The sequence below is a fragment of the Zootoca vivipara genome, chromosome 3, assembly GCF_965207765.1.
Source record: "Zootoca vivipara chromosome 3, rZooViv2.hap1.1, whole genome shotgun sequence".
In the NCBI taxonomy this organism is placed as follows: domain Eukaryota; kingdom Metazoa; phylum Chordata; class Lepidosauria; order Squamata; family Lacertidae; genus Zootoca; species Zootoca vivipara.
The window spans coordinates 107969068-107987659 of NC_142586.1; the positions used below are offsets into that span (position 1 = coordinate 107969068).

The following is an 18592-nucleotide window of genomic DNA, read 5'->3' on the forward strand; positions in this document are numbered from 1 at the left end:
TATTTTAGATTAGAAATTAAGTGGTAAATAAAACTGTGGAATATTGGAATAGGTTATTTAGAAGGAAAAAAAGAGATGTATTTTAAAAGGTGATTATTTGGATGTAGAATTTGCTATTTAGGAAAGTAAATAAGAACCACAGGGACGGGAACCCGAGGAGGTCCCAACTTACACTGTGAGGAAGATAAGTTGCAATGAATTATATTTTTGTTTTGTTTTGTTTTTCTTTTCTATTTTTGTATTCTGTATTTTTGTACTTTGTATTTTTGTTTTTGTTTTTCTTCTTCTATATTGTGTTAAAAATTCTTTGTTAATTTTTTGGTCAAAAATCAATAAAATATTTATATATAGGGGGGGGGGGAGGAATGTGTACCCAGCCACGGTCGGTGGCTCACTTTGGAAACCCAGCCAGATTATTATTATTATCATTATTATTGAACCATCATTTAAAAAAGACATACCACAAACAATATTGGGGGTTGGTCAAAACATCACAGAACACGGAGACTCCTTTATTGTAGGAGAACACATTAAGTATGAATTGGCACAGGATAGAAGGAAAAGTTTGATCCGTATCCTTAGATATCCCTTTATGATCATGACAGCATGTGAGATTTTTTTAAATAAAAAAAAAAACACACACACACACCCTAAAATACCAAAGAAACACAAGGGGTAACAGCAAGGTTCTTCCTCTAACATTTTGGGAATGCGAAAATGACAAACGTGAAATGTTTTCAGCAAAATATTACTTCCCTAACAGATTCTGCACAACCATCATTCACATGCTCAGTTTTGCTTGTGTTAGTTCTTAGGGCGCCTATGATTATCTAGCAAAATAAAAAAATAAAAAATAAAATCAGTCCTTTATATTTTTTTTCTAGAATGGCCATTTTATAAGCACCGATGCTGGCGTAGTACAGTTGGTCCGCAATTATGAGACAGTTATTGCAAAAGACACATATAATCATGTAACAAGAAGAGAGGCAGGCTCTTGCAAAGAGCATTTACATTATGCAAGAATGGGAAGTGCGGAAATTGGGCCCTTGAAATCTCAACTTTTAATAGGGGTTGAGAGAGGGGTGCAGGCAGGGAGTTTGGTTGCCTTCTACCCTTTGTGATTCGCAAGAGTTTAAAATTGCATGTGCGTGCCCAACCCCTCACCATATCCAGAGTTAAAACAAGCAAGCAGAAATCCTAATACGCTGCAGTTGCCTTGCTAGGATGTACCACTTCTGGGGAAGGGGTGGGAGGTGGGATTGAACGCTCTGCCAAAGTAACACAATCCCCATAGACTGTTCTGACTGGAGAATGAGAACAGGTCTATATTAGAAGGGATGGGGGTGCAGAGGGGTATTTAAAAAAGGGCTTGTAAATAGCCATATGCTTTGTTGCCAGTGACAGGAAATGGTAAGTGTGGTTGCCTTTCATGTCATTCACGAATCAAAACGCGTTAAGGTTTTGGACAAATCAGCAAACAGAGAAACGCTGTGGACTAGTAACTTTGAATTATTTACAAGACTGACGCAGATCTTGCCGAGAGGAAGGGATCTCATGTCGTTAACATACATAAAAGTTTACATTTCCTTGTTAACCGTAAACCCAAACACTTTGTGTAAAGTTTTCCCAGTGCGTGTAGCATTCGGAATTCTTTCGAAACGCAGCAAAGCAAAACCGTAAAATAAACTCTGGTCCTGACAAGAGTATACATACAACTGTTTGGGGATAGGCGAGGCTTCGGCGCTTGGGCTGTATTCTTTCACAGGAGCTATGGCCCGACTCTCTGAGGAGCCCATCTTCTGACAACTTGTAATTAAATAATAATAATAGTTATGATGATAGAGCTGAGCAGCTTCCAGCCACCATCTTGCGTATCCCATTCCGGCGCCCCCTCCCACAATACCCCAGAGGTTGAGTTAACACAGAGACGATGGGATGGGGGGGGGGAGGAAGTGATATGATTGCTTCCACAGTTGGGAAGCCCACTGCACTTGTGGGGAACAAATTAAATTAAAAGAGGGTCCAGAACAGGCATCAGCAGTGGGGGGTCCACCAGTGCAGGAGGTGCTGAAAGCCCTCTCAATCCTGGTCCCAATCCTGGTTTGGGGATAGGGTTGCTACTTCACATGCTTTGCCAACCAGCACAATTAAACACTCTTCAATAAATAAATAGAAAAGCAAGGTTCCGCATCGAACCAGTCTCTCTCTCTCTCTCTCTCTCTCTCTCTCTCACACACACACACACACACACACATGCAAAATTCAGAGTAGAACCTTTTAGAAAGCTCTGTCAATGTTTAAAACAGTAGTGCACTTTCACGAGGATACCACACACACAAAAAACGGCAAAACAATACCACAGGGGGTTTCGTGGTTGGCAGCTCTTGACAGAAAAAGCAGATTCAACATTGTATTTGAGGGTGGCGGAAGGAATACTTTGGGCAGGGTGGGCGTATAACACCCACTAAGCCTTGGGGACTAGTAACCAGAAATTTTGAAAGATGGGAGATGGCAGGAAAGCATGTGGCCAACCTGTGAAACCAAATATCAGAAGCAGGCTGGGACAGGAGAGCTCAGAAGCCTGGCAGGGGCATAGCTGCTCCTGTGCCTTCGTGCGCCAGCTGCTCAGCAGACTGAAGGCAAAACCACCCTAGAACATGGGTAGCCAACCTGGCACCCTCCAGCCGTTGCTTGACTACAACTCCCATCATCCCTGGCCAGTGTGGATGGGAGTTGTAGTCCAGCTTCTGAAGGGCACCACCACGGCTATCCCTGCTGTGATGCGTATGAGAGGGGCACGATATCATGCTTTGGATGACCCGTGGGGGCATATTTGCCACACGGACACACACACCCCACAAAGAAAAATGTCAGCCACCACTGCAGTCAAACGTTAAGAGTCTCAGCTCCCAGTAGCTACACCGAGGGAACGGGTATCTGCTTAGCAGAAGTATTGTCGAAATCACGCCCCACATCTGTCATCGCGTGATAGTGCATGGCGATGTAGGAGTTGGCGAATCCAAAGGGAGAGTTTGTGGGCTGTAGGCTGTTAGGAGGGCTCACTTCCTGGGAAGGGCAGCTGTTATAGATGCTGTAATAAGGTTCGATGCGAGTGTTCATAGGGGTGGAGCTGCTTTGGGCCCCGTAATGCTGGCGGCCGGCGGAAGCCTTTGGGCTCAGCATGCTTTCCTTGGAGTGACTCGGACCGCAGGCTTGGTCCACAAACTTCTTCTGAGGCTTCGGAGACAGCATGTAAGCGGAGTTGGTCTCGTGGTGGGACGACTTGTTGCGGTTGGCCTCGAGGCTCCCTTTGCCCACAGCGCGGAGCCGCGTCTTTTGCTTGCAGCAGAAGAAGACGAGGGCAAAGTACTGGAGGCACCAAAGGACTCTCCTCCTCAGCCCCGCGCTGTTCCGGGAATATATGAAAGGGTTCAGCCCAGACTTGAAGAAGATGAGGGTGAACCCGCACAGTTCGAACTGGTAGAGGATGAAGCCGCTGTTCCGGGACAGAACGTCCTGGACCAGGGAGATGCCGAGAGGAAGGCAGCAGACTAACACCGAAAGGACAATGACAACGCACGTCACCACGGCCTTCGAGTCCTTGGCTGTCGACAAGTTCACCGTCGACACCAGCTGGAACCTGCTGGCCGCAGTTGCAGGCAGCTGGCTGAGGTTCTTTGTGTACGCATGGGTTTGGATGTGCTGCAGCTTGTTGTAGTTTTGGTTTCTGTAGAGAGCGGGCACGGCGCACTGCACGCCGTCAGTGCGCCCAGCAGCAAGAGGTCCGATCAATGGCGGAGGCCTGGATGCATCGACTGTGATGATGGGGGGACATTTGCGCACCTGGGCGTTCTTCCTCAAAGCCTGGGCTATCATGATGTAGGAGACAGAAACCACCGCCACGCAGCAGATGAAGTCGATGACGTACAAGTAAGGGACGACCTTCCCCTCGCCGATGACCAGGCTGGAGATGGGGAGGCAGAGGCGGGATTTCTGGGTCCTCATGGTGGCCAGCGTCGCAAGGGTGAAACTCATGGACCACAAGGCCAAGGTGAGCAAAAGGGTGCAAGGGAAAGAGGCCGTCCGGTTGGGCTGCTTCCCCAACACCATGCGGAGCCGGTGAAGGGCGATGACGGCCACCGTCTTGAGGGACATGATGATGAAGCCGGAGCTGGTGAGGTGGAAAGTGAAGCAGAAAGCGTCAGGGATGCCCGCCGCCGAGTCCAGGAACAGGGCGAAGGTGAACATGGGGGCGGTCACTCCACAGATGAAGAGGTCGCAGAAGGACAGGTTGAGGATCATGAAGTCAAAGTTGGTGCGGAACTTCCGGAAGGCCGGGTCGAAGAAGGACAGGAAGACGATGAGGTTGCCGTAGGAGCCCAGGCAGAAGATGACGGCCAACAAGAAGGTACACGTGACCAAGGTGGCTGTGTGGATGATGTCTTGGAGGTCTCCTGGGAAGGAAAAGGTGTCATTGCTGCCCCAAGGGTGTGGCGGCGGTGGCTGTGCCGAGGAATTAGACCGGTCTGTCCACTTCACCTCAGCCCAGCCTGTCAGGTTCATCCTCACAGGAAGCAACGCTCTGCGGTTCCAGCGCCTCAGAATCAGTCACCTCCCCTTAGAAGCTTGAAGTCCATGGTGGGTGAAGCCTGTTTGTATAAGCAGAAACACACACCCCGTCCAAACGTAAGTCAACAGACACCGGATAGCTAATATTGGGCCTTCAAATCTTCTCCTCTGTACTTTTAACAGCCATGATGTGCTATAAAGAGGAAACTATGTCTGCCAACTCAATCACTGTAAATCTGTAGAAGATCTCACAGAGTAATTGTACTGAAACTTGATCTGCTCTCAACCGCTGCTTTAACACACAGAGAGATGTTATCTATATTTAGATAGTATATTTTTTGGCTGATTTTAAAGCCTGTATTTACGGTATCACTATTCTTTAAAAAACAGTATTCTGCTGTATGCTATTATGTGAACTGCTCTGTTACATTTTTGATGTAACATATGTATCCTGCTGGTTAAAGAAAATCAAACACGGACAGTTCACGCCCAATATATTGACTGCTGATTTTTTAATTATGTGGGCAGGGTGGAAGGAACCATGGTTCGGCATTTAATATTGTTTCTGTGCATTAAGGGGAGGGAATAAGATCATTAAAGTCCCTGTTTCAGTTCCCAGCATCTACAGTGAAGAATTTGGCCCCCACCTCACATTTAAAGCGGCAAATTATTTAAACAGATGGAGCTCCCCCCCAAGGAAACCCTGTAGTTTGTTAAAGATGCTGAGAGGTGTTAAGAGACCCCTGTTTCCCCACAGAGCTAATATTCCCAGAATGGTTTAAGAATCAATCCTTCTTCTCAGGGAACTCTGAGAATTGAGACTCCACGAGGGGACTTTTTTTTGCTGTTGTTGGAATGTGCCTCTGGGGATGAAGTCAAACCACAGGAACAAGGGTCTCCTAACGACTCAGCAACAGGAACAAACTACACTTGCCAGGATTCTGACAGTAAGAGCTGTTCGACAGTGGAACAGTCTCCCTCGGGAGGTGGTGGACTCTCCTTCCTTAGAGGTTTTCAAGGAGAGGTTGGATGGCCATCTGTCATGGATGCTTTAGTTGCAGAGGGTTGGGCTGGATGACCCTTGGGTCCCTTGACTGTTGATTCTATGATTGTTGGAGTGGAAGGACACAGTGCAGTCAGGCAAAAGCATTTGGGTGGGGATAGTTCTGAGGGCCAGATAAAAAAAAAAAACCAAGAGGGCCACATTTTAAACAGCTGTGTACTCAAGTGCCGTATTAAACCCTGTGGAGGTGCCTAGGCAGTTCAAATCTCCAGGGAGCGCCATGCAAACTATCTCCTAATACTTTGATCTTTCAAGATCCAATCAATATTATTTAGATCCGTTGTCACAGGGCCCCTAAACAGCATGGGGCCCATAGGTTGGTGCCTACTCTGCCGATTTGGTAATCTGGCACCGATGAGACTGCTTTAGTGCAGAGATGGCCATTTGAGGTGGCCCAAGGTAGCTTCTGATGGGTGACCTCAAAAGAGTTAAGCAGCGTGTCCTGAGATAACATCCCTAAGGAAAAGAATGCAGCGCTGGAAAAATATTGCTGTACCCCAAGCTCTTTAGGCCTGGCCCAACCTGGTTGCCTCCAGACTTAGCCAGTTCCTGCAGCACAGATTTATTTTTGGGGTGGGGATAGAACTACCTCCAGGCTGTAAGAAGAGCCGGGCTGGATCAGGCCAGAAGGCCCACCAAATCCAGCACCCTGTTCTCACAGGGGGCCCCTCTGCGCAACGACCCTCTTGCCCACTCGCGATTCTGCCATTCAACGTGTTATAATTCTCATAACAAACGGATCCTTATCCCGAGCCCACCGAACCCCTTTCCAAGCCCCCCGACGGAAAGAAGCGAATCCCACCGCCTGCCGTGGCGCGTGGGCTCCTTCCCGCGCCTCTCCCCCCCAGGCCCCGGCAATGGGCAGGGGCAGCGAAGGCACCCAATGCTCCCGGCCGCTCCGTGGCGCCATTACGCGCCGGGCTCCGCTTTGAGGGTCCGGCCGGAGAGGAGAGCCCTGTGCGCTTCGGGCCAGAGCGGAGGCCGAGGCCATCGCCCGCCATCCCTCCTGGCCATCAGGATGCTCGAAGCGCGCCGAGGGCGACCCACCTCCGCCATACCCACCACCCCAGGCAGCGTCTCCTTACCCAGCGCCGGCTCCGGGGAAGCAGCGGGCGCCGCTCGCCTTGTGCCTCGGCGCGCAGGGAGCGGGGAGCATCTTCTCTCGGCCGGGCTGCCGAGGGCAGCTCCGGAGGCGGCGGGCGGACGCTGAAGTCATCGCCGACGTGCGGGAGAGGATGGACCTCGCTTGTGCATTGGGGCGCGCGCTTTGCTGGGGCTCCCAAAATGCGCAGCGGCGGCTCCCGGCCAGGGGGGGTCCTCCGGTTTGCTTGCCGCGCAGTCACCGAGGGAGCTGTCCACCCCGCCTCCGCTCTGGCGCACGACCCCAAAAACAAGGGCCGGGAGGGGAAGGGAGGACAGCGCGCGCGCACGCACGCACACACACACACCTCGGCGGGAGTGCGCGCGACTGCACCGGAGCTGCACGCGCGGCACGCAGCGCAGCGATTGCGCATCTGAGCGAGCGGCAGGGAGGAAGCGACGCGCTCTTTCTCGCTCACATTTCTTTTCTAAATAGACGCGGGCAGCCAAAGCGTCGCTTTTGCATCGAGAAACGCTTCGGGCGGCCAAAGCACAGATTCAGGCCTGGGGGTCAGACCTTTGAAGGGAAGGAAATGAGAATCATTTGTGCCCCTGTGCTGAATTGCAGGCACACAGGTGTTCTACGGAGAAAGTACTGTGAAATCCAAGTAACAGGGCGAGGAAGAGTGGGGACTTTGTCCCACATTTCTGCTGCTCATAAACAGGTTCAGAATGCGAGTCCAAGATCCGTTCACTTCTGTCCAGGACCACAAGATGAAGAGGCTGTATTCCAAGTACCTATGGCACAAGGGGACAGGGGGTGGGCACTTTCGACTCTCAACTGCCCCGAGGGGTCTCCTACGCATATTTCCTGCCACGGCAATGCTTCCGGGAGCCCTGAGAAAGGTCAAAACAGAAGGCAGAGGTTCCGCCAGTGCTCCCCCTTTGACTTCAGTGGCCTTGGTTTTCAGACACAGTAAATCTAGCGACAGGAGACCCTTGACCGGGGGCATACCTAGGCGTTGGTCAGGTTGGCCTGCCAAGGGCGCAGACCCAGGGGTGCACAAAAACCGCAAAGGAAGACAGAGAGAGCCGGTGATTGCCAAGGGTGCAAGGGACTGGGGTGCCATTGATACAGCCCCTTGCCAATGGTGCAAATGAGCCTAGGTAAGCCTCTTCCCTTCACCCCTCCCGTCCCAGGCAGGCCTGGCTAAGCCAAGAGATTTGCCATCCTGACTCCTTTTGGATTCAACTTCACTTTTGCCACTTGAACAGCAGCTTCCAGCAACTGGTATTCAGAAACATAGCCGTCGTGGTTCATAGCCAGGGTTAGCCTTTACCTCCCATGAATTAGCTCACTTTTCCTTCAATGCCATCCAAGTTGGTGGCCACCATTGCCTCCTGTGGGAGTTCCAAAGTTCATGTGCTTTATGTAATTTTTCCCTGTCCTAAATCAGCTTCAATGGATGTGCTCAAGTTCTACTGTACAACTATTATAGTTTTATTGTTGTGAGACAGGGAGAAAACCCACTTTTCCCATGCCATGCACATCCCTTCTGTCATGTTGCAGCTGATCTACCACTGAGCTTCACATTCATACCCTGTCCTGGAAAAGAAAGAAGCTGCAAGGGTTTAGAAACGACTCCAGATTGCATCCCTTTTTAGGCTCAACTCAAATATTAGCTTTCTGTAGAGTGGGAGATGCTGCCCAGTGGAAAAACAAGCTCCCTGAGATATGTGCTGCACAACTGGAAGCAGGCAGGTGACATGTTTTGTACTAGGGACCAATTTGATACACAGTTGGGCAAACAGCTTTCCCCTTCGTAGCCTCAGGTGAAAGGACTTATCTTGAAGAAACTCTCCCCTGAAAAACAAGACACCATGCACGCACAGATCTTACAAACAGTTCATTTATTCAGCTTTAAACTAAGTACACAACTGAAAGGAGAAGGCGGCATTTTGGCACTATGCTATACGTTAGTTATTTCTGTGTATCAGCTCTCAGGAGATACTGTACTGGTTACACTGCTGTGCTTTAAAAACTTGGTGGTGTTTCCCAGCAGGCAGAGGATTGAAGAAGAAAAAATGTATTCCTGTTTTTACAAAGAAAAAGTACAGGATGTGCAGAAGATGAAAACACACACAATTCTCAGATGATTCCCCCCCAAACATAGGAGTCATTCTTGCACTCTATAATTTACCACACACCAGAGTATGTCACTTGCTTGTATTCCCAAAGTGAGGGAGCGGGTGGGGGCAGAGTGGCAGAGATTACATAGTAAAAACCAACAGATTCACTAAAAAGGTAAATGAAAATCAAGCCAAAAACTAAAGTCACCTCATTAGAGGGAGGGGGTAATATTAAAAACCAGAAGAAATTGGCATCGAATCAGATACAAAAAGCTGAAAGCACTATTATCAACACCTAAAAGTGCGATTGTTTAAAAGTTAATTCTCACAAATGAATTATGTAAAAATTTTGCAAACTGTACAGTGCTTTGCCAGTGCAGTGCCTCTACAATTTATACAGTCCTTTACATCTATGTAACACATATTGAACATGTTGTGAAACAGCCAGCCAATAGCCACCAGAGTTGCAGAACAAAAAGGAATTTGGGATGGGAGGGCGGGCGGGCGGGCGGAGGAAGATACAGTACTTCTTGTTTTTTTAAATGCAAGTTACATACTTGTTCCAAGATGAGGACGTGAGGCAAATGGAAAGATGTGTGACTAGCAAACAGGGAATATTTAAAAAGTCTTTAGCCACTCATTATTAACATATGTACATACTCTTTTGTTCTCTGAAATAAAACCAACACTTGAGAGCCACTCTTGTCCGTGGACTCTACTGAACTGAGGACAAAAATAACAAGACTGCCGCTTACGAAGGCAGGCAAAAGTTAAGGTTCAGTACCTGGCTGGAGAATCTTACTTAAAAACCTGTCAACAGAAAGGACAACTCTACTGCTCTGATATGGACAACAATAGAGGGGAAAATATTTGCTCAGCAGGTAAGGCTTCAAAAGAAACCCAGCTTAAAGTTCTGCATAGCCTGGTATTGCATGGGAGCTGGAAAGAGGCAGAACAATGTTATGGGGGACATTTTTGGCCTACTCTTACAAGCAAGTGGTCAGCAGTTCACAGATGCACACTCTTGCAGGCAGATCAGATGAAGAGTTTGAGCACCCAAAATTGCAGATACTAGGTTCAAAAGTCCATGTATGTAATGTGAAGTTGCAGCATTAACCACCTGCACAGAATAAGATTTATTTTTAAAGGGCTTCAGGTTAATGCAAGGAATTTACATGAAAGTGTGGAAAAAATCATGATTGCTCCCTTCAAACACAAAGACTTGTCACACTGCGGCAGTCCCCTCCCCAGTGCAGCAGAAATCCTCAATAGTCCTTCCCACAGAGACTTAAGGTATGTACTTCCTTAAAGGATTCCAGCGCTAAGCCTCAGAGTTACCATATCCAAAAGGGTTCTATACACAATAAATTAGTTTTGAGTTTCCTTTATTTTTGCGGAAATGGCAGTGGGCCCTCATTTTTCCGAGAACCTGCAAGACGAAAGGAAACAAGAAAGGAGAGCTTGGATCATGTTTTTGCAAAAAAAAGAACGTGTGTACCTGTGCTAAGGCTTGCCAAAAAAAAAGAACGTGTGTACCTGTGCTAAGGCTTGCATTTACAATATATATAATCACTGTCAACAAGATCCTCCTCCCTGTTCTCCTCTCCGCAACTGCCAAGGACGGAAAGATGAAGCCAGCTATACCTTTGCCTTTGGCAAAAAGCTGCTCCAGCAGAGAGAGACTGTGATGGCAGCAGGGAGCATGGGGGAAGAGGGCAATCAATTTCCCCAATACTCTCCAACAGGCATCCCCAAACTTTGGCCCTCCAGATGTTTTGGACTACAATTCCCATCATCCCTGACCACTGGTCCTCTTAGCTAGGGATCATGGGAGTTGTAGGCCAAAACATCTGGAGGGCCGCAGTTTGGGGATGCCTGCTCTCCAACCTTCACAGTCAGTGGATATCCACCAGTGAATGGCAGCTTCCCTCTTCAGGATTCCAGGTGGATCGGGGCTGTCTTATACCTGGACTGTCTTGTTAATGTGAAGGTAAAGGTAAAGGCCCCTGACCATTAGGTCCAGTTGTGACCAACTCGGGTTGTGGTGCTCATTTTGCTTCACTGGGCGAGGGAGCCGGCGTACAGCTTCCAAGTCACGTGGCCAGCATGTCTAAGCAGCTTCTGGCGAACCAGAGCAGCGCACAGACCCAGAGCATGCACACGAAAGCTCATACCAGTGACAAACTTAGTTGGTCTCTAAGGTGTTACTGGAAGGAATTGTTTCATTTTGTTTCAAATACTCATTCCTTTGTGGAAGCATAAAGCCATATACGTAGGAGCGGTTGTGAGAAAGCGTTCTTCACATAGTCATTTGCTGGAAGCGCAAAGCCATATATGTATGCGCGGTTGCGAGAAAACAACACCTCACCGCTCCCATGGTAAAAGTGGTACAAATAGTCAAATGGAGCCCGGTTCTCTGGATATTATCCAGGTTCCGCAGCAAGTTTCATCAGTCAATAGTGCTAAATAATACAAAATGGCATTTCAGTTACAATAAATGAAAGACCATAAAGTATATGCAATACCATCTCACAGTTCGCTCAAGACAAAAGATCATACGAAATACAGTCACAGAAAATATTGAAACTGGTAATAACAATCATTTAAATACATTTACAGGTACATGGAATCAATAATCACATTCATACATTGTTAAAGGTACAGTAACACTTCTCTGTTATTGCTAAACAAACAATGGCACAAAAAAATTGATTTATATATAGCGTCCAAGGTCAAACTCGGCATTCAAACCCTTTGACCTTTTGACAGAGTTTGACATTGGATGTTATATATAAATCAATTTTTTACCGTGGGAGCAGTGAGGAGTTGTTTTCCTGCAACCACACATCCATATATGGCTTTGCGCTTCCAGCAAATGACTATTTGAACAATGGCTTGTTTGTTCCAGCCGTGCAATGTAATACTTACCGGATACACTACCGGTATAGTAAAGAGACAGACATTAGTTCAATCTATGTTTATGAGTATCTCCAGGCTTGGTTGTGCACACTGCACTTTTGTTTGCTCATTGTTTAGTATGTTTATGAGTTTATATACCTAGTCTAGTAAAATTGTCCTTGACATTCATAAGCCAGTTTTGGTGGTGTTGGTTTGTTGTATAATAATTGTCATTACACCTGATGCATATACCGTGTATACCGAATCCGCTGCACGGCAAGGGGAACTTGATTGCAAAGCAGTGTTGAACTTGCTGCCCATCACAGTGTCAGGTGATTTGACAGGCAGGTTGTTCCATGGAGGTGGGGATCAGATACTCATATGGCCCGCCAGGCCAAAAAGTATTCCCTACCCATGTTCTAACTCGCAATGCAAACATGAAAATACCCCCTTGCTAGGCTTTAACTGAGCTTGGAAGCAAATTTCATGATAATGGAGCTGTGAATACATTAAAGATGCCTAGGTTTATGCCACAGCCCTGTTATCTATTCAATTTCAACGTGTCTAAAATCACATCTCTTGCCATTTTAGAGCTGGGTTCGGCACAGCTGGATTATCTAGAAAAGCCTTCCGAGAAGCTTTTATGGGCCCACGATCACACAACGCAATCTCACCTCATTATGCATAATAGCACGGCGAGACCAAGAGGTCAGTAAGGACGAGAAGCTGGTCATCAGTGAACTGCTGCTTGTGCTCTTGCCAGTTATCATGGTGGGTCCTCCGGAAATTGGACAAAGTTTTTTTAACTGTCATCTGTGTGGCGAGAAGCAGAGATATGGATCTAAACAGCGTATTTAAAACAACTATCACCCTGCGTTGGCAGAGGCAAATAAAAAAATAAAAAAATCATGAGAAGCCAAGTTATTCTCAGTTTTCTTTAAGAACTCAGCTATGAATTTGTATCATTTTTATAAAAAACAACAACAACCCACCACAGCAACAAAATCTTGTGAATTCCTAAACATTTGTAGTCCAGGTGCTAAAAATGCAAAGCCATGTAAATCAGAACGATCCTTTAAAAATTATCTTAGGTTCAAACTGTACCTAGCACCTACATTATGGTCTTTCCAGGGCCAGATGAAGACCTTTTTCTTTCTCAGGCTTTATAATTATATGCTTTTAGTGAAATCTTTGATAGTGGCACCAATTACTTTCCCCTATGCTGACGTTTAGGCAGCCTTATCTAGATTTTTATGCTGTTCTAGGCCTTTTTTTAAAAAAGAAGAATGTTGACCTTTATATGCTGCCTTTTTGTGCTTTTATCTTGACTGCAAATATTGTTTACATGCTCTATTTTGAGTATATAAAATAAAACAAACCATACATCCATGTTATTCTGAGGGTTCTGACAAATAATTTCAGTATATCTTGGTTCTATTGGTCTTATCCTAAGCTAGTCATTCTGCATTTCAGAGTCAGATAAAAATGGCACCTAAAAGTTAACCAAGCACAATGCTATAAACTTGTTAACCAACCAACCAACAAACAGAAAGGACATCAATCAGAAAAGGACCAATGATGATGAGAGATACAAGACACACTGCATTTTTGTCCCCTACTGCCAAGAACTGGCCCTCAAGTTTATAGGTTCCAAATTTAAGGGGGAGAAAGATTTTGAGAATGGCAGTGAAGTCCCAGTCCCCAGTCTTCTGAGCTGGTAGAATGCTGACAAAGAAACAGCAGCCACATTTTTAGTTCCAAAAGTGCAATTTTATTAAAAACACATTCTTGTTGCTGAGGAGCACCCTGTTCGTTCTCCATCCTGTGTGAACACACTGGGAAGCTGAGTGAAATGCCATTCCTTCCAGGGTTTTTTCCCTACAGGTGAAACTTGGAAAATTAGAATATCGTCGAAAAGTGCATTTATTTCAGTAATGCAACTTATTATTTTTTAAATTTTCTTTTAATTTTAACAAACACTTTCTTTTGGAAATTCCACAGTTATAAAACAAAAAGTTACAATAATACAAAATTATTGCTATTACAATTACAATTAATCCAGAATGCGGCAGCTAGACTGGTGACTGGGAGCATCCGCCGAGACCACATAACACCGGTCTTGAAAGACCTGCATTGGCTCCCAGTACGTTTCCGAGCACAATTCAAAGTGTTGGTGCTGATCTTTAAAGTCCTAAACGGCCTCGGTCAAGTATACCTGAAGGAGCGTCTCCACCCCCATCGTTCTGCCCAGACACTGAGGTCCAGTGCCGAGGACCTTCTGGCGGTTCGCTCACTGCAAGAAGCCAAGTTACAGGGAACCAGGCAGAGGGCCTTCTCGGTAGCGGCACCTGTCCTGTGGAATGCCCTCCCACCAGATGTCAAAGAGAAAAACAACTACCAGACTTTTAGGAGACATCTGAAGGCAGCCCTGTTTAGGGAAGCATTTAATAGATTATTGCATTTTAATGTTCTGTTGGAAGCCACCCAGAGTGGCTGGGGAAACTCAGCCAGATGGGCAGGGTATAAATAATAATAATAACAATAATTATTAACATTCCGTCTTGCTTTGCATGTCATGCATCTATCTCATATATTGGTTTCACCTTTTAAGTTGCGTTACTGAAATAAATGCACTTTTCGACGATATTCTAATTTTCTGAGTTTCACCTGTATGTGCTCACAAGCTTTGATTCTTCCTCAGTCAAGCTACGCACCAACCTGTTTCATCTTCCTCTCTCACCAAAGTAGAGGTCCCCCACCTTGTTCAATAGGGAGATTGGGACTTTACAACTTAATAGGGTGAGTAAAACCAGCTCCTCTTCTCTCTCTACCTTTTAAGGCCACTTTCTCTATTAAGTGGAACCAAATGGGAAACGTTTCCTAGACCAGGCACCCCCAAACTTCAGCCCTCCAGATGTTTTGGACTACAATTCCCATCTTTCCTGACCACTGGTCTTGTTAGCTAGGGATCATGGGAGTTGTAGGCCAAAACATCTGGAGGGCTGCAGTTTAGGGATGCCTGTCCTAGACTGTACCATCTGACTTCAGGCAAATCTAATGCATATTTGAGTGTTCCTCATAGGAAAGAAGGGGGAACAAAATCCTGCACAAATGAGGGAGAATAGTTTTAGACTAACTTCTCCAAATTCACCACTAGTAAGTAAGTAAGTAAATACCCGGCCCTTCCCGGCTAACATCAAATATCAAATACATTAAAACACAATCAAACAATTGATTAATTTACAGCTTGAAAATTAGAACCAGGATAAAATTAAATGGCTGCTCACGAATTACAACCATAGGGGTTGGGAACCTCAAGTATTCATCAGGGCCAGCTATCCATGTTGGTCCCACATGAGCCGATAAAAGGGCCAAAGAGGTAACTTATAGGGTCCAATAGAGGGGGGTCAAACTGGGCCCGGACCGAAGGCCAGGTGGAACAATTTCATCATGCAGGCCCTGTGGAAGGATGTCAAGTCCTGCAGGGCCCTGGTTTCCTTCGATAGAGCATTCAACCAGGCTGGGGCCAAAGCCGAAAAGGCCTTGGCCCTGGTTGAGGCCAGTTTAAACTCCTTGAGGCCCAGGACCTCCAAGATATTATTATTATTATTATTATTATTATTATTATTATTATTATTATTTTTCAATTGACAGGGGAGCTCTCTCTCTCTCTCTAAGTATATAAACAAAGTACCTTCTCAATCATCTTCAAGAGTCCACTATGAAAAGCATTACTCTGTTTATAGTTACGATTCATGTTTGCAGCACCAGAGAAATGCAGATTCTGATCTAATCGCAGACCAAGACCTCACCCCAAAGGTTGGAGCTTCCCAGGGTTCCAGACATTCCAAACCCTACCCGGAAAGGCTGGGGACTGAACCTGGAACCTGCGTCATACAAAACAGATGCCCTGCCAATGAGCCCTTCCCTTTTGCCTGCCATCAGCGGAACAAGGCATACTTCCTGGGGCAGGAGATTCCACACAATCAGAACTACTTCTGAGAAAGCCTTGCTGCCAGGGGATGCGGTAAGAGGGCTCTTACCTCAATAGGCTGAGGATCATTCAGATGTGCACTAAGGTCCATTAAAAGCTGAGGCATCCAGGTGGGCACGTCGTAAGGACTGGATAAAATGCACGCGCTAAGTCCCAGCACACCAGCATGGCGCTTAACCAAATCTGCAACAGAGCAAGTCATTGGTGTTTTCTATGTACAAGAAAAAACATTGTGGGTTTTTGTGTGTGTGTGTGTGTGTGTGTGTGTGTGTGTGTGTGTGTTGGGGGAAAAGGGCCCTTTCTTTCTAAAGATTTCCTATAAAATGGGTCTACTATACAATGGGCAATAGCTGATACCTTATTCACAACGTTTCCTCCCCAGCTGACCTCAAAAGCGATGGAAAGGAGGGTCAGGGGCTCCTTGGCGTAGTACAGTATCCCCTTTACCTGCAGGAGGAATGGTATCCACCACTGTGCTGAGGTCTCTCTTCCTCTTCTTCGGGAGTCTCCTCTTACAGAGCTGCTCAAAGTGAGTCTGCAGGGGGTCATCAATCACCAGGAAGTGGCACTGGAGCAAGCCGCTCAATGTGGTGGCCGCCATCTCTCTCACCTAGGGATGGACGAGGACACCAGTTATTCCTGTGAACAAGTCTGGTTAACAAGTCAGCAATTTGTTCCACTGCAGTATCTTTTTTCAAATGACCCCGTAGTAATTCATAGAATCATAGAGTTGGAAGAGACCACAAGGGCCATCCAGTCCAACCCCCTGCCAAGCATGATTGGCTTGCTTGGTAGTCCTTGCTGTAGGAGTTCCCGCATTGAATTCAGCTGCAAACGTGAATTTTAACGTATGTGACAGGATGTCAACGAAAGCGGTTCGGTGGCGTGTTTGCTCACTGCCCGGCCAAGTCTTCTGACCCTGGGGTTTATTAGCACTTCACCTTTCAGCTCAGCAGTATGTGTTTAAGAATGGGCTCTTTAGGCTCATTGCTTAACACAAATTTGAGTACGGTAAAGGTAAAGGACCCCTGACAGTTAAGTCCAGTCGCAAACGACTCTGGGGTTGCAGCGCTCATCTCGCTTTACTGGCCGAGGGAGCTGACGTTTGTCCGCAAACAGTTTTTCTGGGTCATGTGGCCAGCATGACTAAGCCACTTCTGGCGAAAACAGAGCAGCGCACGGAAACCTATTTATCTAGTTGCACTTTGACATGCTTTCAAACTGCTAGGTTGGCAGGGGCAGGGACTGAGCAATGGGAGCTCACCCCATTGTGGGGATTTGAACCGCCAACCTTCCAATCGGCAACCCCAAGGCTCAGTGGTTTAGACCACAGCGCCACCCGCGTAGTATAAAAATGAGAGGAAGTTGATCTCAAGTGCCTGTTAACTTCCTATGCTCATTTATTACGGGGTGTCTGCAGGCTGATTCTTAGCTTTGTAGAACTTTAGAATATTATGTTCAAGGGTATAATTTAATGTGCTGGTTTGGATGCAGAGTGTTGGCAGGTGCTTGTACTCTGGAGAGCCAGTCGCAAATGTGCCAGCGGATATCAACTTCTGAATAGTGTCAACTACGTGTTTTAGATTCTTTACCTTTTATCACTTATATGGGGATTTAAGGAGCGGCACACGACATGATCAGAGCAATTGGAAATCCAACAGGAGTCTAGAGAGGAGGAAACTGCAGTAGTTTAGGCAACAGAGGTCCAGATCACGCCAGCGATCTTTGAGAGAGCAGTTTCGGAACAGGGGGCAGGGACCAGATTGAAGGAAGGCCTGAGCAGAGCTAGAGGAAAACTCAAGGCAGTGGGAGTAAGAAGGGGCTCCGGGGATTTGGAAGTGAAGCATAGAAAGGGGTCAGACCGATAGTTGGATAGGGAAGGTGGGTGGTTTGAGAGCAGGGGAAAACAGTAGCATATTTGAAAGTACAGTTGTACCTTGGATCCTGAATGCCTTGGTACTCGGACGTTTTGGCTCCCGAATGCCGCAAACCCGGAAGTGAGTGTTCCAGTTTGCGAATGTTATTTGGAAGCTGAACATCCCACAGGGCTTCTGATTGGCTGCAGGAGCTTCCTGCAGCCAAGCAGAAGCCACACTTTGGTTTCTGAACGTTTTGAAAGTCGAACGGACTTCTGGAATGGATTCTGTTCGACTTCCAAGGTACAACTGTAGTTAGAAAGGAGCCAGAAGAGGGAATTTCACAGGAGAAAGACAGTTAGTTACCGATTAGTTATTGGGGAGAACCAGGTCAGACAGTGCCCAAGGAAGCAGGAAGAAGGGACTTGATCCAAAGAATAAAAGCCTCACAGAATGAATTAGAAAAGGTAAGAAAGCAATGGGATGTGGGAAGGGCAGAGGCTGGAACAGGCAGGATTTGGAAATAATGAGGCCCACCCCAAGAACACGGCTGCCAGGGTGAGGAGAATGGGATATGGGGGACATTCAAAGGGGAAAGCAGCTTTTCTTTCTGATACCTTTTATTAAAATCAAAGCTGAGAACCAAAATGCTGGGAAGGAGATATGGAGGATCCACTATTTCCATCACCCTAAACAACCATGCCAGGCACAACCTATCCTCCACTTGATGGCAGAAACTGCTCTTGTCTTTATGTAACACAGAGAGACAGAGAGACAGAGAGACAGAGAGAAGCTGCAAAACAGCACTGGAGTAACAAGTGAGCACCATTTTAGGGCTTGCCAGCTCAGGGCAAGGAAACACAAGATTACCGCCACTGCAAGACTAAGGTTTCCACGGCAACCAGGTCACAAGAGATTACACACAAGGAGGCGCGCTTTGCCGATTTGTACTGCTGTTTTGCGAGAAGATACTATTCATCTGGCAACTTGCAAATTTGCTCT

The 18592-nt window shown here is 46.7% G+C and overlaps 2 protein-coding genes across 8 annotated transcripts in view; both read right to left on the reverse strand.

The window, feature by feature from the left end:
• Positions 1–292: 292 nt before the first annotated feature.
• Positions 293–4774, reverse strand: GPR75 (G protein-coupled receptor 75). Its single transcript, XM_035110647.3, has one exon. It carries the CDS (start codon positions 4561–4563, stop codon positions 2917–2919), a length of 1647 nt encoding a protein of 548 aa, XP_034966538.2. The 5' UTR covers positions 4564–4774; the 3' UTR covers positions 293–2916.
• Positions 4775–8604: 3830 nt separating this feature from the next.
• The window catches only part of PSME4 (proteasome activator subunit 4), an 83262-nt gene continuing 73274 nt past the window's right edge, over positions 8605–18592 (reverse strand). For 4 of the 7 annotated variants that reach the window (XR_015949182.1, XM_060273130.2, XM_060273131.2 and 1 more), the window contains 4 exons: positions 16182–16344; positions 15784–15917; positions 12415–12553; positions 8605–10271 (listed from right to left, as the gene is read on the reverse strand). Coding sequence is in view for 4 of the 7 variants with exons in the window: in XM_060273130.2 (XP_060129113.1) it covers positions 12419–12553; positions 15784–15917; positions 16182–16344 (432 nt within the window). In the remaining 3 variants the exon portion in view is untranslated. Of the gene's footprint in view, positions 10272–11183; positions 11305–12414; positions 12582–15783; positions 15918–16181; positions 16345–18592 lie in introns of those variants that run through there. The other 3 variants (XR_015949183.1, XR_015949181.1, XM_088666856.1) reach the window with 2 other exon arrangements.

What these genes read in the sequence shown, in the direction of transcription:
- GPR75 (XM_035110647.3), bottom strand. Translation starts at nt 4,563, where the DNA reads ATGAACCTGACAGGCTGGGCTGAGGTGAAGTGGACAGACCGGTCTAAT.